This window comes from Carassius gibelio, chromosome A19, assembly GCF_023724105.1.
Source record: "Carassius gibelio isolate Cgi1373 ecotype wild population from Czech Republic chromosome A19, carGib1.2-hapl.c, whole genome shotgun sequence".
In the NCBI taxonomy this organism is placed as follows: Eukaryota; Metazoa; Chordata; class Actinopteri; order Cypriniformes; family Cyprinidae; genus Carassius; species Carassius gibelio.
Window position 1 is genome coordinate 16,492,910 of NC_068389.1, and position 24,819 is coordinate 16,517,728.

The 24,819-nt window shown below is 36.2% G+C and overlaps 1 protein-coding gene across 3 annotated transcripts in view; it reads right to left on the minus strand.

Annotated features, from left to right (window-relative positions):
* Positions 1-11,300: 11,300 nt before the first annotated feature.
* calcr (calcitonin receptor) overlaps positions 11,301-24,819 on the minus strand; it is a 46,664-nt gene continuing 33,145 nt past the window's right edge. For all 3 annotated transcript variants that reach the window (XM_052532474.1, XM_052532473.1, XM_052532471.1), the window contains 7 exons: positions 23,737-23,863; positions 20,843-20,996; positions 18,501-18,561; positions 18,336-18,402; positions 17,773-17,991; positions 17,644-17,685; positions 11,301-12,664 (listed from right to left, as the gene is read on the minus strand). In XM_052532474.1, the coding sequence (XP_052388434.1) occupies positions 12,443-12,664; positions 17,644-17,685; positions 17,773-17,991; positions 18,336-18,402; positions 18,501-18,561; positions 20,843-20,996; positions 23,737-23,863 (892 nt within the window). In that variant the 3' untranslated portion in view covers positions 11,301-12,442. The remainder of the gene's footprint in view (positions 12,665-17,643; positions 17,686-17,772; positions 17,992-18,335; positions 18,403-18,500; positions 18,562-20,842; positions 20,997-23,736; positions 23,864-24,819) is intronic.

Consider the following 24,819-nt stretch of genomic DNA (forward strand, 5'->3'; position numbering starts at 1 on the left):
TGTTCTTCAGATTTTCTAAATGTTCTATTAAGTGTAATTATTTTTTTAATTATTATTTTATCTTTATTATTTAAGTATAAATGCTATGATGTACAATCTTCATATACATTCCTGCAAAGATTACAGAATATTTACTTTTAATTGCATTTTAGAACAAAGACGGAATACCTATCGAGGCATTCCATTGAGTGGTGAGATGTTTTGCTGATAAAAGTATCATGTCAGAAGAATTTTATTTTAACTGGTCTCTGACTTCTTTCCCAGGGATGTTTTTTTTTTTCTCTCTCTTTCTGACAGCTAGATGTATTTGATATAATTTTGCATTAATCATAAGTCTTTTGCATTTTTTTGTTGTTGTTGACTACGCAGGAGGCTGTCTTTAGACATTAAATGGTACATTTGCAGCATACGAGGACAGCTCAATATTTTGAGCAACGTCAGATCTGCCAGTGCTGCAGGTAAACAGCAATTCTAGCATTCAGACCTTGAGCATAATATGAGATGGCAGGTTGAAAGTGTATTTAGTGTGCAGTCAGTTTGTCTTATCGATTCGGAGCTAACTTTAATTGGACTGTCTGTGGGGAAACAAGTGCTTGGTCGATAGAAGTGAAAGAGCAGCAAAACGTTTTGTTTACATGGATATTCATATAAAATACCATCCGAATGCTACTGTACAATATCACAATTTTGTGAATGATCTGTTGCTTTTTCAAAAGTAGGCAAACCAGCCTAGTTTCAACACCAGAAGTTTGGCATCAGCAGTTTATTAACTGTGACACTCACTTGCTTTTAAAGGGGTGTTTAATTGAAATACATCCTTTTTTGCACATTAATCCCCATTTAGGATTTAATTATGCGTTTTGATTTTTATGAAGAATTTTTCAGTATTATTCTGATCATACTGTGAGTCTTAAGCTTTATGAGACTGAAGGAATGAATATGATTGTTCTGCTCCATAAAGTCTGAGCTCTGTAATCTAATAAAGTAACAAATCTCACATCCTTCCTCCCAGATTAATGGCGTTTGGATGCAACACATTTTTGGATTTGTCTTCAGTGTTAACTTGTAGCTTTAGTTGAAAAGAAATGACATTCAATGAAAGGACAGCCATTTGTATCCACAACATCAACAAAACAAAGAAATCTGCTGTCATTTAGGAAGCTGAAACAGATGAATTGAAAGTTAAATATATTTTTTAAAGCATCTCTGCTTTACAGCATGTTAACACAAGTGCCTAAAACTTTTCACAGTATTGTTGCTTTGCTTATTATTGTTGCTTTATATGTAATTATAAAAAAAGACATATACACGCCAGTAGCTTTTAAATGGAGGATGCAAATAATTTATCATAATATCACCCTATTGTATATTAATTGAACTATTAAGTTTGAAAGTAAATAAATAATCTGACAATGCATGTCATGAGTTTCAAAAGCACAGAGATTATTGAGAGAAATGTGCTTGCAGTGAAGGAGTGTCCGTGACCGAGGGAGTCCAGATGAGCTCAGTCTGTGAGACGTACGCTGACTGATTCGTGGACGAGGCCCAGCGAACCTCAGGTGCACCTCATCCTGAGCTGAACTCGGTTCTCACGTCCCTCCTCTTGGCCATGCGCTCTGTTTCTGTGCTTGGACGTGGGCCGAGGTGACTGTGATTGAAGGAATGGCAGATCCCCAGTCACCATGAGTCAGCTGCAACTCCATGATGCATATGATTCGGAAACTAGATTTTCCATTTCCTGAAGGAAAAACTAGTGATTGTTTTGAAGCAAAGGTAAAGTTTTAAAGTTTTAGGTAAATATACATTGACGGCTGTATTGAATGCACCTGGTTGTTGTCATGACACTGAATGTGCAATTTGTTTTCAATCGGCTGCACGTTCATCAACATATCGGCTGCATCTGGAACCTAACGCAGTCCGTGAGTTTCAGACATGCTTCAAATCATCATATGGCAGGTCTAATTATCTAGAACAAATTCAAGAGCGCTTTACACACCAAAAAAATAAAAATGTTCATATGTTCAGACTTCTTATGTCATTTTGCATCTGTCAAATAAGACCAAGTAAATTATTTTTGTGGTGTAGACCTAACCAAGCAAATATTTAGTGAGTGTAATGCATATTTCTTAGAAGAAAAGCATTTGTGCATTTGAAATTAATTTGCTGCCTTATTTATTTTTCACTTTCCACCACTGCCAAACCACACACACTGGACTGTGAGTTATCATTGCCTTCAAAAACTGGCCAGATGGTGGCCAAGGCTTCACTACAACAGGGGTCTCCAGCTTTATTTAATTCTGGAGCTTCTTTTTAAAAATGAAAGTGGCTGAGAGCTACGATGTTATACAGTACTTAAATCTCCTAAATAATGTATCAATCCAAACTGTTATACATGGCGTTGTTAAAATGTGCTGGAAATATTGAAGAAGTACTGATACTCCGACTGAAATAATTTTACCAAGTTTTATGAAAAAAGCCAACAAATACAATTTAGCAGCACTATGCACTTTTTATTTGCCCAAACAGTGAAATAAAACATTTACAAATCATGGTCAGATTTTAAACTAACAAAACAATATTCATGTGCTACGCTCAAATAAAGTTTTGACCATTTTTAAAATAAAATTATAAGATCAGCCTTTAATTTTTTAATTTATTTTTTAACAAAAGGATGAGTCAGAATGATAAATAAAATTGTATATCTGCTCAATAAACAGTTCTATAAGCTAATGTGCATTCTAACAATCTCAAAACTTCTGAAAACAAGGGTAGGCTATTTTCCATCTACCGATTAAAGGTGGCATAGAACGTAAATGTTTTATAAGGTGTTTGAACACAGTTGTATGGCCTCTGTGTGTGAAAACTACCAGCCTATAATGGTAAAAATACACCCAATCATTGTTTTATAATTGCAAAAAATCATAAACGGTCTCTCCACACGAGCAGTTCCAGACTATGACGACATAGTCGGGGGAAAGTCCCACATTGTGATACAAAGTCAGCGCCAAAGAGCCACTGAAAGTGTTGGGATGCACCAACAAACATAGGAGTCTCCATAGACCGCTCAGGACACCTGGTTAACTTTCTTTTTCGAATGAAATGTCCCGGGAAAAAAATGGTAAAAGTCCTATAATTTGTGCTAACATTTTACACCGGACTCGAAAGCCTCACAAACGAGGGTCAGTTCAGCGCTGGAGCTGTGCAAAGATTTCTTCTGAAAGAGTGATCGATACCAATGCTTTGTGCGCAAATGTCCAGACTCCAGACAAAGTAAGCCTCAAGCATCATATTTTGTTTTCCAAAAAAGCTTCTTGGCTCTCTGTAAGGGTAATGTTGCTAAAACTACCATTGTCTTCGCCTATTTTCACTAATGCTGCCTTCGCGTGCTTCCAGAAGGATCGTGAATAGGAATGTGGTAGCTAAAATGGTTAGAGAGTCGGACTCGCAATCCAAGGGTTGTGGGTTTGAGTCTCAGGCCGGCAGGAATTGTGGGTGGGGGGAGTGCATGTACAGGTCTCTCTCCACCTTCAATACCACGACTTAGGTGTCCTTGAGCAAGGCATCGAACCCCCAACTGCTCCCCGGGCGCCGCAGCATAAATGGCTGCCCACTGCTCCAGGTGTGTGTACTCACTGCTGTGTGTGTGTGTGTTCACTGCTGTGTGTGTGTGCACTTTGGCTGGGTTAAAAACAGAGCATGAATTCCAAATATGGGTCACCATACTTGGCTGTATGTCATGTCACTTTCACTTTTGTAAAACTAACATCCCAGGAAATTATTTAATAATAATACTAACAATAATAATAACAGCTTGTTTATATCTGGCATAGCTAAATAACTAATTAATAATGCACTTTATTTGTTTCCATAAAATGTCACCTGAACAGACAGGTGATTTTTTTTTTTTTTTTTTTTTTTTTTTTTTGCTGTAGTCAGTTAATATAAAGATCCTCTGATGAATGTAACAGACACATGAAAAGTGTCCTGCCAAACAACTGATCTTGAAATGACAACTTCTTGAAGAACACTTTAAGAATCTGAAGAACGTTTTTCCACTATAAAGAGGTGCAATGGAAAAGTTCTGTGGATGTTTTGTCGATCCCAATAAAGAACATATATCTAAGAGTGTATCTTTGATTATATTTAATATATTGTCACATTAGTACAACAACTGACTTCTCTTGTTAAATGCTTTGGCATGATCAGAGGTCACGTGTTATTGAACAAGGCTCATGGAAAAGACGTGCTGATTCAGAGGCCATGGCCAAGACATTTGGCTGTTGTGTATCTTTCTCCACCCCTCAGCTGTTAATCCTGCTCTTTTTTTCCCCACTGTCCGGCGTGTGATTTCTTACACAGTGACCTCTGCTGAAAGAAAAGAGGTGGCAGACATGGGAAGAAAATAAAGGTCAGGTTTTTTGGGGATTTTCTGCGAAGATGCCAATAGAGAGTTAGCTTCTATTTGTATTGTCACGATTTTTTTTTTTTTTTGTGCTCCCAGCAGACGTGATCAAAGAGCAGGGGCTTAGGCCAACTTACTATTCAAATCATCAGAGATCAGAAAGAGCTCTAGACCCCAGACAGACATTAATCAGTTTAAACGCTCAAGCTCAGCTTCTCACCATTTCAACTCATTACCAAAAAAAAAAAAAAAATAATAATATATATATATATATATATATATATATATATATATATATATATATAGAAAAATATGGAAATTCAGTTAAAAACCAATCATTTCAAAGATTATTACAGTTTAAATAACTGTTATAAAATATTTAATATAAAAAAATTATATATATATACAGTATTGTTCAAAATAATAGCAGTACAATGTGACTAACCAGAATAATCAAGGTTTTTAGTATATTTTTTATTGCTACGTGGCAAACAAGTTACCAGTAGGTTCAGTAGATTGTCAGAAAACAAACAAGACCCAGCATTCATGATATGCACGCTCTTAAGGCTGTGCAATTGGGCAATTAGTTGAAAGGGGTGTGTTCAAAAAAATAGCAGTGTCTACCTTTGACTGTACAAACTCAAAACTATTTTGTACAAACATTTTTTTTTCTGGGATTTAGCAATCCTGTGAATCACTAAACTAATATTTAGTTGTATGACCACAGTTTTTTAAAACTGCTTGACATCTGTGTGGCATGGAGTCAACCAACTTGTGGCACCTCTCAGCTGTTATTCCACTCCATGATTCTTTAACAACATTCCACAATTCATTCACATTTCTTGGTTTTGCTTCAGAAACAGCATTTTTGATATCACCCCACAAGTTCTCAATTGGATTAAGGTCTGGAGATTGGGCTGGCCACTCCATAACATTAATTTTGTTGGTTTGGAACCAAGACTTTGCCCGTTTACTAGTGTGTTTTGGGTCATTGTCTTGTTGAAACAACCATTTCAAGGGCATGTCCTCTTCAGCATAGGGCAACATGACCTCTTAAAGTATTTTAACATATGCAAACTGATCCATGATCCCTGGTATGAGATAAATAGGCCCAACACCATAGTAGGAGAAACATGCCCATATCATGATGCTTGCACCTCCATGCTTCACTGTCTTCACTGTGTACTGTGGCTTGAATTCAGAGTTTGGGGGTCGTCTCACAAACTGCCTGTGGCCCTTGGACCCAAAAAGAACAATTTTACTCTCATCAGTCCACAAAATGTTCCTCCATTTCTCTTTAGGCCAGTTGATGTGTTCTTTGGCAAATTGTAACCTCTTCTGCACATGCCTTTTTTTTAACAGAGGGACTTTGCGGGGGATTCTTGAAAATAGATTAGCTTCACACAGACGTCTTCTAACTGTCACAGTACTTACAGGTAACTCCAGACTGTCTTTGATCATCCTGGAGGTGATCATTGGCTGAGCCTTTGCCATTCTGGTTATTCTTCTATCCATTTTGATGGTTGTCTTCCGTTTTCTTCCACGTCTCTCTGGTTTTGCTCTCCATTTTAAGGCATTGGAGATCATTTTAGCTGAACAGCCTATCATTTTTTGCACCTCTTTATAGGTTTTCCCCTCTCTAATCAACTTTTTAATCAAAGTACGCTGTTCTTCTGAACAATGTCTTGAACGACCCATTTTCCTCAGCTTTCAAATGCATGTTCAACAAGTGTTGGCTTCATCCTTAAATAGGGGCCACCTGATTCACACCTGTTTCTTCACAAAATTGATGACCTCAGTGATTGAATGCCACACTGCTATTTTTTTGAACACACCCCTTTCAACTAATTCAACTAATTGCCCAATTGCACAGCCTTAAGAGCGTGCATATCATGAATGCTGGGTCTCATTTGTTTTCTGAGAATCTACTGAACCTACTGGTAACTTGTTTGCCACGTAGCAATAAAAAAATATACGAAAAACCTTGATTATTCTGGTTAGTCACATTGTACTGCTATTATTTTGAACAATACTGTATATATATTGCAATGGCCTTGTTTTCAGTAGCTGTTGCAACAAATGCAAATGATGAACAGTTTACATTAGAATTACTTTCATTTCTTGATCAGTTTAATGTATCTATTTAATAAATTAACTATAATTCATTTATATATCACTTAATTAAAAAAAAACAGTTTGAATTTGATTATCCCTTAAAATCCACTTGTTTCACTTGCTGTTCGGATGTGCATTCTGAGAAGATTTAATAATATAATAATAATGCTTACACTTTATTTTAACACCTAATTCTCACTATTAAGTAGCTGCTTATTAGCATTAATATTACTAGCAGATTGGCTATTTATTAGTGCTTATAAAGCACATATTAATGCCTTCTGCATGACCATATTTCAGATGCCTCAATCTACCCCATACTTAAACCTAACAGCTACTTTACTAATTATTAATAAGAAGTGAATTAGGAGTTTTTTCAGGGAAAACTTTTGTTAATAGTTAATATTTGTTCTTTATTCTAAGTGTTACCATAATAGTAAATTCAGAAAATAAAATAATAATAAAATCCTCCTGTTCAATATGAGGATTAAAAGTCTGTCAGTATCACCTTTTCTATTAAATAATTTCAGATTTATAGAAAATAACCAATCATTCACCAACATTTTATTGTCCATTTCATTGTATGTCTGTGTTGTACTTTTTTTGTGTGTATTTGTAAATATATAATATTTTTTTTAAATACTAACAGTTTGTCCCTCAGTCATTGTTAATGGAGTCTGCCTGTAGAAAACTACTGTACTTAATAATGGAACAGAGGGATGATTTGGAAAAAAGCTATTAGTTTCTTCTTTCACTTGTCTTAGCCATTCTTTCCATTTCGCTTGCATATTAATAGAAGTAGACGTGGGTGATAATTGATACTTCACGAAAAGCTCTACTATACGTTATGAAAGCAGAGACCTGACAGCCTGCGTTCTAGGGCTCTGAAGAACTCATCATGGAGATAAATGGAAATTTATTTCACGTGCTATTCATATATATTCATATTCGTTTGTATTTCTGTTTCTCAAAGAGCATTCTTTGAAACATAAACAGCAGTTCTGGTCTGTGTGTGTGTGTGTGTGTGTGTGTGTGTGTGTGTGTGTGATTGTTCTTTAATGAATCTGTCACTCTGACTTTATAGAGTTGAAGATCTTCCCATCATGCCTAAAGGCTGTAAGACCTCAGGCTGAGACTTAAAACAATGCTATGAATCTCCCATATAAACACTCAGCAAGATACCAGACGTAAACTAACCTTCCCAAATGTTTACATATTCTATTTGCAGAACAGACTAAGAATTAGCCATTAATCGCCTAAAGAATCAGTAAACACAAATGACTTCAATCCTTCTTGACACTAACATTCATTTTTTTACAGTAATGGCAAGTTTTGGACAAAAGCAAACTGTCATTCTTTTTACACTAATACACATACTTTTAAACTCAGATTTGAATAAAAAAAAAAGATATGAGTCATACCGAGATTATGCTCTTTTCATAATAAAGTCGGCTAATACTAATAGGGCAGGTCATAATCATATCATTTTAACAGCACTAAATTTTGTCCAGATTTCACAGTGACAAAAATGTATTATAATGAGAAAGAAAAAGAAATTAAATTTCCAAACTGCAAGATAGTTGAATCTTCTTGATGCAGGACCACTGGGGGGTCTCCTCTCTTAGCTGTTTTGTTTAGACATTGCACAAATGGCTTCCGGAAATAATTTATTGAGAATGATAATTGTATTTCTGTGTTCATACAGCTGCACTGAGTTATTCTCTTTCATATATCCCGTTGGGCTTGCAGATTGCACAGTTATTATGTCATGATACAGTCAGTAGTGTTTGTTGTGATGAAGTTAAATCCACTCTCATTGTCTTTAACACAAAGAGATGAGAGAGATTCTAAGGCCTGGAGAAAAGCAGAATCAAATGCTCATGATTGTCAGGTTATGTAGCATTTTGTTTATGTGTGTGATTATCACTTCCCCCAACATGACTAAATATTAATCTCGTGGCGTGTGACGTGACATCAGCAGAGTTTGTGCTGAATACACATGATTTATTGGTGTCTGATAAATCTGAAGTTTTCAGAAATGAACGGTTGAGATGCATCCTTCATTGTAAGAGCTAAGAGAAGTCAGGAATATTCCAGGATTAGTACAAGTTAAACTCAGGGTAATGTTGACTGCTATAAAAAAATAGTTTGACTTGTCTCTCCTTTTCTTTAAAAAATACAAATACTGCAAAAACCTGGTTTAAGTTAAAGCACTTGCAATAGAAGTGAATGGGGCCAATCTCAGTACTCACTGTTAATAGTAAAACGCAAATAACATGTGTTAACAGGTTTTTAGAGTGAAAAAAAATCACTTGTTAACCTTTTCTGTGTAAAATTACAGTGTAACCAGTTTTACTGTTCTGTTGCCATCACATAAAACCATGTCTAAAAATGATCATTTAAACTGCTTCAACTGAACAACTAATGTGAGAGCTTATAGAAAATTATAAATTTCACAATTCTGCTTCCAATTCACTCAAAAAATGGGCCCCTATTTACTGCCATCGTAAGTGCCTCACCGTAAACTGGATATTAGCCTTTTGAACATTATGCCACAAATGATGTCAACTGAATTTAACTGAAAATATTCCTTTAAATTATCTGTTTGTAATTTCTCAATTCCCAAACAATAACACGCAAGTTTGGTCACAGAATCCAACCAAAAAAGAAAACAAATATCAAAGTGCCAATATCATAAATCGGTAAAGAGAGACCAGAGCAAACAATTTCATAAACATATATCTAAACAAAACAACAACATCACTAGACTGTCATCTCTTGATCAGCAGTGAATGAAATGGGATGATTTTCAGAATGAAACAACCTTTATACTCACGGATCAAATTAACTCACTGTTTTGTTTTCAGACTCGAGATGAAAAATGCAATCAGTAGTTTCTTTGCACCTAATTATCATTCAGATAATAAATAATGTGTGAGATTCATGTTACAGTTTGAAACTCCTACAGATTAAAATAATATTTGAAGACCGCCTTATGGTTAAAAATCAATTATTCCCCATAAATGATGCTACTGACTACAGAAAGGCCAAATATTTGATATGTCATAATTATGCATGTTCTGCATAAAACACACAAATGTTTATTTATAAAAACTATGGGTTATACAATTCCTTAATAATCATATTAAGACATATGATTTGTTAAATGTCTCAGTACTTATAAAGTTCCCTTTATACTGTTATGTTAAGACCCATTAGGAAGATTTCTCACCGTCCTAAATACTTTAACGATGGAACATTAAAACTAAGTACATTTATCCAAAATCAGCTTAGTGTTATAGTCGTTTTTGTCTGAATAGTCAGAAAGGAGAGCATATGTTAGGAGCAAACAAAGGACATTTGTCAGTCCTGCACCTGTAGAGGCTGATGTTTAGAGGATGTGACACCGGCTATGCCAGAAATATCCTCAACTGCTGTGTGAGCTTCCACACCCTCAGGCCAGATCAAACCACATCTTAGTCACAAAAGTCAATTACACTGAATGTGATTAGCCGTGAAGTTAAACCTTTAAACTGAAATGCCAAACGAAGATGCCTGCTCTTATTGGGCATCAGACATATGCCTTAGATTTGCTGACGCGAGTATGATGAGTTTATGCTTTAAATATAGCAGAGAATATTTGAGATGTGTGCTTGAGATTAAATATCAATGTGTAAAAACAAGCAAATTATAAACAGGGTCATATAAAACTATCATCTATAAGCCATATTTTATGTGCAGTGTAAAAGCAGGTGGAGTTTGTACACATGGACAACATTACAAAGAGATGAAAAGACTGCCAAAATAAAAATAGTATTATTATTTTTTTCTGAAAGCACAGTAGTTTTTCAGGTCACATCTCCAATATAAGCAATAGACACTTTAAAAACATGAGCAAGAAATGTAGCTTTTTGACTTCAAACTTATAACTGTAGCTCAAACAAGCTTAACAACTGGATGTATTTACACCATGAAAAATCAATTTCACTTTAAACTAAAACAATTACATGGTAAATACCAAGTCCAAGATACTGACACAACTCACAATGGATGACCCAACTGTCACAATTTCACCTCAAACCTGTGGAGACACAACACACTATTTACAGTTAAACATCTCTTTTAAATAAAAGTACAGTGTTGTAATCCAAAAGAACAAAACATAAACATTTCGTACAGAAAAAAAGACAAGATTGTGTCCAGAATAGTGTTGTATTAAATACATAAATTCACATTTTTAGGAAACGTGAGCATTCCTATACTGTAAATGTGAGCTTTAAACTACAAGGTATTCAATTTTTGTTTAGCAGTAACTGATGCATTTATAAAGAACCTTTTCATTGTAGTTGCACATGTGCATTTGATATCTGTGTGAGTTGTTACTGCTTTCTTGTGACAGGCAATGCAAACTCTGTGACAGCTGTCATCACATGCACCCCAGACATGACTGATTTGAGCCAAGAGGGTCTTGTTATCCCCACAGTTGTCCAGTCTGCACACGCTTAAGTATACTGAACATGGGAGTGCTGTTCTGCATTTAGTTTCAGAAAACACCAGAGTATATCTGAGGACATAATTTCTTCAGGCAGAGCAAGATGGGTTGCTTTGATTTAAAAATAATAATAAAAATAAACAAACTTTATTTTTCAAACCTACAGCATATGTACGGTATATGTTTGTTTGTCTGCATGTATGTATCACTTGCAGTTCAAAATTTTGTGTGTGTGTGTGTGTGTGTGTATATATATATATATATATATATATATATATATATATATATATATATATATATATATATATATATATATATATATATATATATATATAAACACAGTGGAAACCTATATATAAATATATATCTAAATTGTTTTATTCAGAAAACAATTTATTTTGATCAGTAGATCTAAAGTTCTAAATTTTCGTTTCTTATTTTCAGCCTAAATCAGTCAGTCCCAGAAGTAATTTGTGGTCAAATAGAGGCAAGTGAAGAAAAGTGGATTATTGATCACTAGTTGAAAACGTGAAGTGAATTTGGTGCATTCGTGAGAGGTGGATTTCGGTTGCCAAGAGGAAATGCACTTACTGGCAAAGTAGCACTCCAGAACTCTAAAAAGATGACCTTGAAATCAGACTTGATAAATGCAATCTGCACTCTGAAACACGGGAGCTTATTTAATATATAGTTTTTCTGTTGTTTTTGTTTAGAGAATACATTTTTGTGCATATCTATGCACAGGTTTATGAATTTGCTTTTAAGCAGTCCTAAAATTGTCCATGTTGTTCATCTGTTTCCTCCGCACCCCCTTTCACAACAAAGAAGAGGCAGAGAAGTGCAGCTGCAAAAACAATAACGCAGTCCGGAGTCTCGCAAGACTGATTAAAAGCTATTTTCAGATGCGAAATGACTGTCAGACAGATCTTTGTAACCTCCTTTGACATTTCACCACCATCAGGCACAGAAGAACTTTCCTTTGTTCAGAGATGGATGAGTGTAGCCTGTCCTCTGGAGGATACGTTTCCCACTGGCTTCAGAGAGACACTCGGCGACCCACAAATCAACACATCTTTTGGTTTTTTGCACAGTAACTTTTTTTTATTTGCGGCCACAATCCCAAGAAGGATGTGAGAGGAGCTTGACACTAGCAGCTTTAGAATGACATTTTAAAAAACGCATCCCATGTCTGTATTTTTTTTTTACGATTCAGCTCGCAGAAGCAGAGCTGCAGAGAATATAAACGAAAGCCTTGAGTAATATTTCAACAGAAACAGCTTCGCCAACACACAGGCTTTGAACGTTCTGGTGTCAACGCTTAAGTGCTGTCTGAGTTGGGGGAGTTTGCAAACGTTCAGTCAGTGTTGCTTCACCGTAGTCTCCAGTTTGATCGAATCACTTCTTTCCCAGGATTATCTTTTTTCTCCAAATGTTTACGCGTATGTCTCGCCCGTCTTGAGGGCCACTAGCTCGGAGTCTTCTGTTTGTTTACCGTTCAAGTGTTCACTGTTGCAGTCGTGATGGTACATGAAGGTGGGCACCTCGGTGATGGAGGTGGCGGTGTAGGAGGTCGATCTCGTGGAGCAGTGCTCGCGTCGACGCTGACCCCACTGGGCTTTATATTGCATCCACTGCCTTTTCAGAGTTCCCTGGACCTGCAGTCAAACATGTAACAATCTGTTAAAATGTAACTTTTAACTCATAACTTATTTAAAATCTTTAGAGTAAATTGTTCACGGTTTATAATAACATCTACCCATGCTATAATACATCATATAGAGATTGAGGTTGTATGATCGAGGTTAAATATTTTTGAAAATGCTCTTATGCTCACCAAGGCAAGGCTGCATTTATTCGATAAAAATACATTATAACGGGAATATTGTTAAAGATTGTTAATATATTGTAAATTGTCACTTATTCCGATTGAATTTTAAGATGTTTTTTTTGCAGTTATTACAGTCTTCAGGGTCAAATAAACCTTCAGAAATCAATCTAATATGCTGATTTGATGCTCAAGAACCATTTATTATTATTATCAATGTAATGCATGTACTGTAATAATGTAATAATAAATAAACCATAATAGATTTTTTACAGGATTCTTTAATGAATAGAAAGTTCAAAAAAAGCATTTATTTGAAATGAAAAAATGTTATAATATGTTTTCTATACTGTCACTTTTGATCGATTTATTATGTCCTTATTAAAAAAGAAAAAGAAAACGCCCCAGATTTTTCAGCATAATATGATTCCGACTGTCCTAGAGAATCTGCCAGTGGAATGAGTTTGGATGTGTAATGTAATTGGACACAGCTATAGTCATTTTTCCTTGTGCTGAGACGTCTCATCAGTCACAACATTCTTTGAGTCTTTGTAGTTTTATTATAACCTTCCTTGAGGGCCAACTTGATTTAAACAGTCTGTGATCGTTTGCTACATTCAAAATCAGCTGCTATTGAATTTAGCATTTAACAAATTCAGGTAGCAGGTTGTTTATATTTGGTGACATCTGGAGTCCTAGAACTCAGGACGCTGAGAAAAGTGTGATTTGACATCAGTTTGTGCATCAGTTACTTTAATGAGAAAAGCTACTTGCACCTAAATGTATTTTGACTTTTAATTGAGTAACAATTGAGTGTAAATGCTGTTTTTGGTTTTAGCCTCTGTGGGCAGTATATTTAATGCATTTAGAGAATGTGGGAATTATATTACTCTATTATTATCATAACCGAATTTGATGTGCCAATTACCGCTCTGTGTATTTTTAACACCGAACAAAGAGGGATATTGGATCAGGCACAAATTTAGAGGAGACGGGAGCACAGTGAAAAGGACATTAGACTAGAATGAACCAGTCCGCTGAGGTAAACAAACATCACCACAAAGAAAAGATTATTCTGTGTCAGTGCGCCTTTCTTGTCCTGAAACAGGATCTGTGTTTAGGACACATCCAAATAGTTTGTAGACACGCTGATGTGAACTGGCTGCTCATGCATAGGCTAATAACTGACCCATTTTCCAGGCCCAGAAATAATTCAGTATGTTTAAAACATGACTTACACATAGGCGGATGAAAGGCGCTAATTCATTCCATTCAAGATTGTGCCAGGAACCTCATGCTGTGTATTCTAATGAAACGGTCTCATCATTGTTTTGGTTTTGTCATGCATAAGTGCTCTAAGTCTGTTTTCCTCAAGTCTGGTAAATGTATTTTGATGTGCTTGTTGGTATTTACTGCAGCTTAATAGTCTTTTCTTGCACCCCCTCGCTTCGAGAGAAACATTGAAAGTGTCTGGCTTTCAAATAGTTTGGAGAATGTGATAATACACGTCGTGAGAAACCTCTCCCATCTTTTGTGACTATGACCAACTCTTGAGAAAACTATATAAGTGCCAGTATAATGCCAGAGATAAAATCTAAATCAGGTGACTCAAAAATGTTTAAGCTTAATTTTTTTTTTTTTTTATATATAAATTGAACAAAGAAAATTTTCATCCAATTTAATCCATTGGATTACAGTTTAACTAATATATTCAATGTTACACATATTTGTAAGTGATACATAAATTAAACAAGTAAGATTTCTGCTCGGCTAAGATTTTGGCTAGCTTTGGAACAAGCAATATTCAATTAGTTAAAATTTATGAGATTGAAAGAAATTAGATTTATTGATGATAAATATAGAAACCTGATTATTGTTTATTTAAAACACATTGGGTTTATAAGGGCTATTACAGAAATATTACCTGAATTTTATGTGTTTTATATACAGTTATATATACAGTATGTGACCTGGATCTTAAGTCGCTGGGGTATAATTTTAACAATAGCCAAAAATACATTGTATGGGTCATAATAATTGATTTTTCTTTCATGCCAAAAATCATTAGGATATTAGGTAAAGATCATGTTGCTTTTCCTACCGTAAATATATCAAAACTGATTTTTTTGTTTAGTAATATGCATTACTAAGAATTATATTAAGATTATTAGTTTAGACACATAGACTGTAACTCCCTACAGTTGTTATCAAAGCCACCAGTCATATCATGTGTCCCTCCTGACAGATCATGGAGGAAAGTGACATCAACCATGTCTGAATCAATGTGTCAGTTGCACAACATGGCCAGGTATTCAACCAGAAACTGTCAGAACGCCTGACTGACTTCCTGAATACCAGCCACCAACATTTTTGTGTTTTGACAAAACGTCAAGCTATCCTAAAGGTCACGTCCTTCATGCAGGGGGCGATTTCCCTTAAATGTAGCCTCCTTTATAAGGATGACAGGCATTATTTTGACATTAATATAATGTAGCAAGTAATTGTGACATTATTTAGTCACCCAAATGTCACATCAAATCTGAATGATGTATTCCAAGTCATGTGAAGGCATTTGATAGTTTTTATCAAAAAAGGATTGAGAACTATAGTTTTTCACTCATAATCTGAGATATCTCTAAAATGTCTTACTCCATTCCACATATTCAGTTTGGCGATCATGTTTAGTTGCAATACATGTGAAAAGCAATTCCATTCGACATCACACTTTTGACAAGACACATCTTGTCGCACTGTTTTTTTTTGTTTGAAGGTGAATAATCAGTCTTTTTAAATTGGGTTTTATGATGTTGCATGGAAAATATTAATATACAGGTCCTTCTCAAAAAATTAGCATATTGTGATAAAGTTCATTATTTTCCATAATGTAATGATAAAAATTAAACTTTCATATATTTTAGATTCATTGCACACCAACTGAAATATTTCAGGTCTTTTATTGTTTTAATACTGATGATTTTGGCATACAGCTCATGAAAATCCAAAATGCCTGTCAATTTAATGGATATTTCATCCGACCAATAAAAGAAAAGTGTTTTTAATACAAAAAAAGTCAACCTTCAAATAATTATGTTCAGTTATGCACTCAATACTTGGTGGGGAGTCCTTTTGCAGAAATGACTGCTTCAATGCGGCGTGGCATGGAGGCAATCAGCCTGTGGCACTGCTGAGGTGTTATGGAGGCCCAGGATGCTTCGATAGCGGCCTTAAGCTCATCCAGAGTGTTGGGTCTTGCGTCTCTCAACTTTCTCTTCACAATATCCCACAGATTCTCTATGGGGTTCAGGTCAGGAGAGTTGGCAGGCCAATTGAGCACAGTAATACCATGGTCAGTAAACCATTTACCAGTGGTTTTGGCACTGTGAGCAGGTGCCAGGTCGTGCTGAAAAAATGAAATCTTCATCTCCATAAAGCTTTTCAGCAGATGGAAGCATAAAGTGCTCCAAAATCTCCTGATAACTAGTTTGCATTGACCCTGCCCTTGATAAAACACAGTGGACCAACACCAGCAGCTGACATGGCACCCCAGCCATCACTGTGGGTACTTGACACTGGACTTCAGGCATTTTGCCATTTCCTTCTCCCCAGTCTTCCTCCAGACTCTGGCACCTTGATTTCCGAATGACATGCAAAATTTGTCCAAAAAGTCCAGTGCTGCTTCTCTGTAGCCCAGGTCTGGCGCTTTTGCCGCTGGTTCTGGTTCAAAAGTGGCTTGACCTGGGGAATGCGGCACCTGTAGCCCATTTCCTGCACACGCCTGTGCACGGTGGCTCTGGATGTTTCTACTCCAGACTCAGTCCACTGCTTCCACAGGTCCCCCAAGGTCTGGAATCGGTCCTTCTCCACAATCTTCCTCAGGGTCCGGTTACCTCTTCTCGTTGTGAAGCGTTTTTTGCCATACTTTTTCCTTCCCACAGACTTCCCACTGAGGTGCCTTGATACAGCACTCTGGGAACAGCCTATTAGTTCAGAAATGTATTTCTGTGTCTTACCCTCTCGCTTGAGGGGGTCAATGATGGCCTTCTGGACAGCAGTCAGGCCGGCAGTCTTACCCATGAGTGCGGTTTTGAGTAATGAACCATGCAGGGAGTTTTTAAAAGCCTCAGGAATCTTTTGCAGGCGTTTAGAGTTAATTAGTTAATTCAGATGATTAGATTAATAGCTCGTTTAGAGAACCTTTTCATGATATGCTAATTTTTTTAGATTTTTTGAGAAGAATTTTGGGTTTTCATGAGCTGTATGCCAAAATCATCAGTATTATAACAACAAAAGACCTGAAATATTTCAGTTGGTGTGCAATGAATGTAAAATATATGAAGGTTTATTTTTTTATCATTACATTATGGAAAATAATGAACTTTATCACAATATGCTAATTTTTTGAGAAGGACCTGTATTAATATTCTTCAAAAACTTTAAACTGAATGGCATAAGGGTAAGTAGCTTGTTTCTGCCACGGGATAAAATAAAAATAAATTACTTAAAAAAGATAATAATTGCAAGATGTAAACTCATAGATATAAATATAAACACACAAGTCTGAGAAAATTATGATATAAAGTAAGAATTGTGAGATAAAAAGTCATTATTTATTTATCCCGTAGTTCATATTTAGTGATTCTGAAAAAAATACAATTGAATTGTGAGATATAAAGTTGCGAGTACCCTGTTTTTATTATAATTGTTATTATTATTATTACTTTACAGAAACCAGCTTCCATAATAAATAATGCCACGATTTTAGTGAAATATGCCTTTATGTTCTACAGTGATTTTGTTCAATCTGCTTACCTCTCCATTGAAAAAGCAGAATATGGTTGCCACTAGCAATCCCTTGCAAAATAGAAAATACAAAAGCGTTATCAATCATTTTGAGATGTCTTTGACAAGTAAAATGAGTTAACATTCAGTCTGATTTACCTGGTAATTCATTAATATGTGCATGATGTAATCGTATATCTCTCCTGCCAAGCGGTTCTCTGGCCGCCAAGGGAAGATGACAAACTGAATGCCCAATAAGGGCACCAGAATGAGGGTGGCCCTCACTGCCTTCATATACATGTTAGACTCAGCTCGATGCGTATCTCTCAGTTTGGTCACCAAGACCCGTACTATGTTCAGCAGAAAGAATAAATTGACCTACAACATAAAAAAGAAAAAGAAAACATAAAAATTAACTGTGATGTTCTCCAAATAGTCCTTAACTAACATGCTCTATTTAGATTTTAATTTCACACAGCGTTGCCACCATTAAGCTTGATCAACTGTGAATGAACAAAGCCATTGACTCGATAATGCAATTTTAACAGAAAAGCGCTTTAATGAGATGTTAAACGCGATATTTGTCATTTTGGCACAAAGAACATGACATTTTCCTCAACATTAAGCATACTTAAGTTTTTTTTCCATGATAGAAATGTATTATTCAGAAACCTCAATGTATTAGATACATATATTCAATAATATTAAAGGCGCTGACTCACTAATAAAGCTGCCATGATGGGGCCATGAACCACGTAGAGCAGATGTGTATCCACACTCATCCAGCAGCTAGTGGAAAATATAATAAATCCCATATTAGACCCACTGTCCACTAAACCTGGCCTGTCTTCTGTATTTACTGCTGAAAAGCAGTGAACATTACTCACTTGTCATCAAAGTATTTCTTTCTCGCCACAGCATGGATGGATGCAGGCACCAAGGGGAATCCTGTTGAAAGGAGAATTGAGACATTAGTCAAACACAAAATATTATATCTCTAATGTAAAATGAATGATAATGCTGTAACATTTATTAGATGGCGAGCCATGGCCACACAAAATGCAAACTTGATTTATTTGAAGTATTTAAAATCATTGAACAGTACAAGCTCATTATCTATAGGCTAAATTAAATTGTATTTTATGGACACTGGAAGGAATGATTATCAGTGAATAATGACTTACATTTTGGCCTATTTCTCACCCTAAGTTAAATAACTTCAGATAACTTAGAAAATAATGCATAGATGATATTAACTACTTTTATAAAACATCGAGCCTCACCCCACCCCATTCACTTCCTGTGGCTTGGACATTCTCAAAGCATTTGTCTTTTTTTCATGGGCAAATGTAAGTCATATGGGGTAAAACAACAAGAGAGTGAGTAAATAATGGCGTTTTTCCTTGTGAATATTGGACATTTTTTAAAACCTCAGAGCAGTGTGAAAAGCCACAAGGCATTTCAGCAGATTTTCATGCAGACGGTCAAGGGATCCTCTCCCATTGGGAATGAATGACAGATCCGACACAAGGTTATCACACAATCTTTAATAATACCCCACAATTCGGTTATTTTCTCTGACAAAACAAGACAGTTAGGGCTCGATCCTCAGTATAAGGAAAGCAAAAGGTCCAGATGGTGTCTCTCCAGCTTGTCTGTGCTGTTCAGCTGTCATCCATCTTCACAATGATGTCAACAGATCACTGGAGCTGTGTGAAGTTCCCTCCTGCTTTAAATGCTCCACCATCATCCCTGTACCCAAGAAACCAAAAATCACAGGACTAAATGACTACAGACCTTTTGCTTTAATGTCTGGGGTCATGAAGTCATTTGAGAGACTGGTGTTGGCCTACTTGAAGGACATTACTGGACCCTTACCTCCTGAAGTTTTCTTACCGAGCAAACAAGTCTGTGGATGATGCAGTCAACATGGGACTGCATTATATCATCCTGGATACCCTCCTGATTAAACTGACCTAGCTCTCTGTGCCCACACCTGCACCATCAGCACCGGAGCTCCCCAGGGCTGTGTTCTCTCCCCACTGCTCTTCTCCCTCTACACAAATGACCGCACCTCTACTGACACCTCTGTCAAACTTCTGAAGTTCACAGATGACACCACAGTCATCGCCTCATCCAGGATGGCAATGAGTCTGCTTTCAGACAAGAGGTAGAGCAGCTGACTGTCTGGTGCAACCTGGAGCTGAAACTGTGGAGTTGATTTTGAACTTTAACAGAGGACCTGGAGGCCCTGAAGTGGGACAATCACATCGACTCCATTGTGAAAAAGGCCCAGCAGAGGTTGTACTTCCTTCGTCAACTGAAAAAGTTCCACAGGCGCAGATGACAATTTTACTTTACTTTTATTGAGTCGGTTTTGTGCACTTTTATAACTGTCTTGTTTGGGTCAGACAGCAAATCAGAGATAAGAAGACTGCACCAGCTGTTAGGAGAGATGAAAGTATAATTGGTGTGCACCTGCCCAACCTTCAGGACTTGTACTCCAGAGTGAAGAAACGGTCAGGTAATCAACACAGAGCCTTTTCACTCCAGCCACAACCTGTTTACACTTCTCCTCTCAGGCAGATGTTACAGAGCTCTGGGCACTAGAATATCTAGGCATAAAAACATTTTTCCCCCATGCCACCAAACAGCCAACGCAGAAATAACCACCTGTCTTCTGTAATTAATTTCTTAATAATGAATTATTGCCTCTCTCAAGTATTATGTAAATACATATATTTTTATTTATACAGCTGTATATACAGTAAATAATGAACAAATCTTCAAATAAATCTTCTGTTCCAGATGTATACCACATTATTATATTTTTTTTTTCCTTGGCCTTATTTAAATGTTCTCTCTGTTCTCATGTCGTACATGTACAGTATATATGTTTGTATATATGTCATAATAAAACTGCCCCTGATAACTGTAAAGTAAACCAGAATGAGGAATAAACCATGGACCCCAAACATCCACAAATGTCCAGCACATTGTGTCCTAAAGCGTTTCTGTCGGTAACAGCATTTTCTGTTTATGTATCCAATAAATTATGGAGCAAAAGACGAATGAAACAGCTGCCTATGAAAACAGGCCACGAAACACTCCATGCTGAGCAAATAGGGAGGGGGTTCATATTTAGAATTTAGAGTTTGCTGACAGATGGGAAAGCAAAACTGGAAGCCGCGTTCAGATGGACAGGGGAGCAGAGCTGGCTGATACTCACCCCAGCCCAGAAGATAATACCAGTGCAGATGCTGCTCCTCGGCAAATACGGCCACCACAATCAGCGTGTGCAGGTAAATCCCCTCACAGAGCATCCAGAAATAGTTACAGCCCAGCATGTACATGTGGAAGAAGTGAAGCACCTTGCAGCCAATCTGCAGAAGGGGAAATATGAGAGAACAAAGAAGACAGGTGCTTTAAGTTTAACTGAAACAAGCAATTTAGGAGAAAACTAAATCTGACAGGACAGCCCAGCTGAAAAGACCAACTTAAGCCAGCGTGAATTAACATGGTCCAAGCTGATTTATGCTGGTTTGGATCTGGTCTTGCTAGTTAAGATATAATGAATTCTTTGCAAATTATCTACCGCAGTTTTTCTCGATTTATTACATGTATTTTTAATTAATAGACATTTCTTGAACTACAGACTGTGAGGATGCATTATTATTTTTAAAAGCTGAATGTACATTTCTAACATTACACTTTGTGTTTTCTTACCTTGGCATTATATTACATAAAACTAGTTAATTCTACTGTGTTATATTTGTTGTAGTTTCCGGTCACCACTAAATTTACTCAAATATGACAACTTCCACTTCAGAGAACCCCGGAAATGTGAAAAGAGTCCACGTGTGAAATGATTAGCATGGTATAGGCTGATTAGGACAACTGACAGTTTTGTAAATGCAGAAACAACAGCAGAAGTGTGATTTCACAAGCTAACACATCGAACAAACTGATCCAAATATTTCTGTGTTGAACAGAGTGTTTACTGGTGTTCACAAATACATGCAGAATATTTGTTTTTATCTCTTTAACATAGACATTACCTTACTTTGAATGCTTGAGTAGCCTGGCTCCTTTTTCAAGAACTTGTGCAGTTTTAACTAGAAAATGCTGGCAAATGTGTCTATTCTAAATCCGCTGAGCTCTGGATCACACCCCTTCCAAAAACACATCAGTCATCCAGATTAACTTTTTACCATATGTCCACAGCTCTCATCTGCCTGCTGCACCCACGCAACTGGCAGCAAGTCCTCACACATGTTACTCTCCACACACAACTTTCCTTTAGAAGTCAAAGCTTCTTTACTTCAATTTACATGTCTTGGATACTGGGGCACCGCTATGGTTTCTGATCTCCATGAACAGCGTATTGACTCGTCCCGGCCTATTTAATGGTGTTCTTGCCAGACTATGTCGGAAACAGAGGGTATAAGTCTAATCTAAAGTGGGTAACTCTGTCTGCATTCTGTATTGGCTTCTGCAGAGTTGGAAGGAAAACCAGAAGGAGCTTGTTCTCCAGGCTGAACAAGGATACCATAAATTAAACACTGAGAATGCACCCTCCCGTGAAAGTATGCACATTTCAAGACTTCTGAATTATACTGGCCCCATAAAACAGACATCATTTGAGAAAGCCTAAGTAAGGATGGTACTTTGGCAGACACAGCAGCGTTTGGTTTTTGAACAAGGAGGCCAGTGAATGTGATAATGCATACTGTATCTTAGATATAACCCAATATTCTCAGGCATCTTTCTGCAACCCCAAAACTACACCTCCGGTGCACTCCTTTCAGAACTTTAGAATCTATTTATCCAGTCCTCCACACATAATGACATGCGATGTCAAACCCTGGACAGCAGGATACAAAAACACATTTTAGACTGTCTCACTTTTTAGCTCTGTTTTTATATCAGAAATAAGAATAGGCAATTCTCCTCAATCACATTAGATACAGTAGCTAAAAGTGAATGTTTTTCTTGAAACACGTCTCCTCCCCACACCTCTTAGATCACGCACTGCATTCCAGTGTGGCAGGTTTATGCTTTTCTCCAAAGAGAGCAAAACCTGAAAAGATCATATTCCGAGCACAGATCTTATACAATGAAAATACAATGAGAGTTAAACAGATGTCTAATGGACTCGATGTGTTTCATCTGAAGTGCAAAAAAGATATCTTATGCATGCCAAATCTAGAATATCACTTAAATTTAAATACTGTTTTTAATCAAACACTATGTTTAAAATGATGGGTAATGTGAAAATGTTTTATTTAATTATAAGTATTTAAAATTATTTAACAGAAAAAAAAAAGAAAAAAAATTATCATTATTAAAATGATTATATATATATATATGAATATGTAAATTATCATTCAAAAGTTTGGGGTCATTAAGACTTTTTAATGTTTAACGCTCAGCATGGCTGCATTTATTTGATCAAAAATACAGTAAAACAGTATTGTTTTACTGTATATATGAAATATATACTGTATATATTTTACTTGTATATATGAAATCTTATTTTTATTTAAAATAACTGTTTACTATATTAAAATATTTAAAAATGTAATTTTTTACTGTAATGGCAAAGCTGCATTTTCAGCATCATTACTCCAGTCTTCAGTGTCACATGATCCTTCAGAAATCATTCTAATATGCTGATGTTATGCTCAAGAAACATTGCGAGAAACATTCATGAGGAAAACAGGTGAGCGAAGATTGTTATATATTTCTTCAGAATTTCTCTGATGAGTAGAAAGTTCAAAAGAAAACTTTTGTAACAAATGTCTTTACTGTCACTTTTGATCAAGTTAATGCATCCTTTCTAAATATAAAAATATTAATTTCTTATTTCAAAACCAAAATAAATAAATAATATTACTGACCCTGAACTTTTAAACAGCCTTTAAATAGTGAAATATGTGCTTTGCACTTTGAAGGTCTAAATGAAATTGTAACAAGGAAGAATATATTTGATTTGATCTGATGCAGTAAAATTACTCTTCTCTAATATTTGGATCAGACTCTTTTTCCTCACTTTTCTTAAACAACAAGAGGTACTGGCAGTAACGATAATAATGTGAGTATTGTGGAGGTGAGGGTGCGCACCGGATTCCTCTGCACCACTTTGGGGTTGTTGACCACAGTTATGAGGTTGACGATGGTGAAAGCTGAGTTGAGCACATACGAGCAGAATAAGTTCTTGTGTAGAGTGATTCTCTGACAGCTCAGGCTCCTGAATGATAGATAAAGAAACATTAGTCACTGATCATTCATGACAGAAGCAGTTTTTGAAGAATAATTCAGTTTGGCAGGTCATTTCAGGATGGAAATAAACAGTTTTTTGGATAGTTTAGATACATAATCATTCATAAATTAGTCTGCTTCTGATGGATTACATTTTTCACAAGCCTTGAGCACTGAACTTTTCAGCATTTTTAAGATTTGCCAGGTTTAATACAGATTTTGTCTGTGCTTCCAATCTTAAAGCCCTCTTTGCAAAGCCTGAATTAGATTGTCTGATTCATAAAACTAGGCAAACATGCAGTGCAAACAGTTACAATTAGTCTGACATGACCAGGAAAATCAATCAAATAAATGTCAGCTGCTTGTTTCTAACAATGGCATCATTCTGTCTGATACGCTACACAGCCAGAAACAGCACGATGTTTGACTTTTTACACTTTTTATTTTTGGTGTTTAGGAATAATCTATGCAATTTCCTCCTTATGACCTCATCATGAATTGGCGGGCATTCCTGATGTGCGAAAGCGTGTGGTCATGTGCTAATATCAGGATTTCAGATGAGACACTTTTTAGCCCAGTTTCAGTAAATGGATCTTTCTGGACTTCTGAGTTCTGAATGGTACAGAGTGTTTGCATAGAACAATGAAGTCAAAAGATCAGGGGATGACACAAACAGAGCAAAAATTATACGTCACCTGAGGCCTGAACATCCTGGCTTAATTTTAAATAATGTGATTGTCAGATGCTTGCCTGTTTTTGCTATGCATTGCTTAGTGGTTGAAAATAAAAACTCAATGTGTTTGCAAGGAATATTAAAGCTGAATTTATGAAGCTCTATAAGATTAAGGAAAAGTCATCAACTGGAAAAGCATTTACAACATATAAAGATACATTTTGTTTGTTACACCAACAACAAAGCAATTTCTTTCTAATAAATGCTGTTTT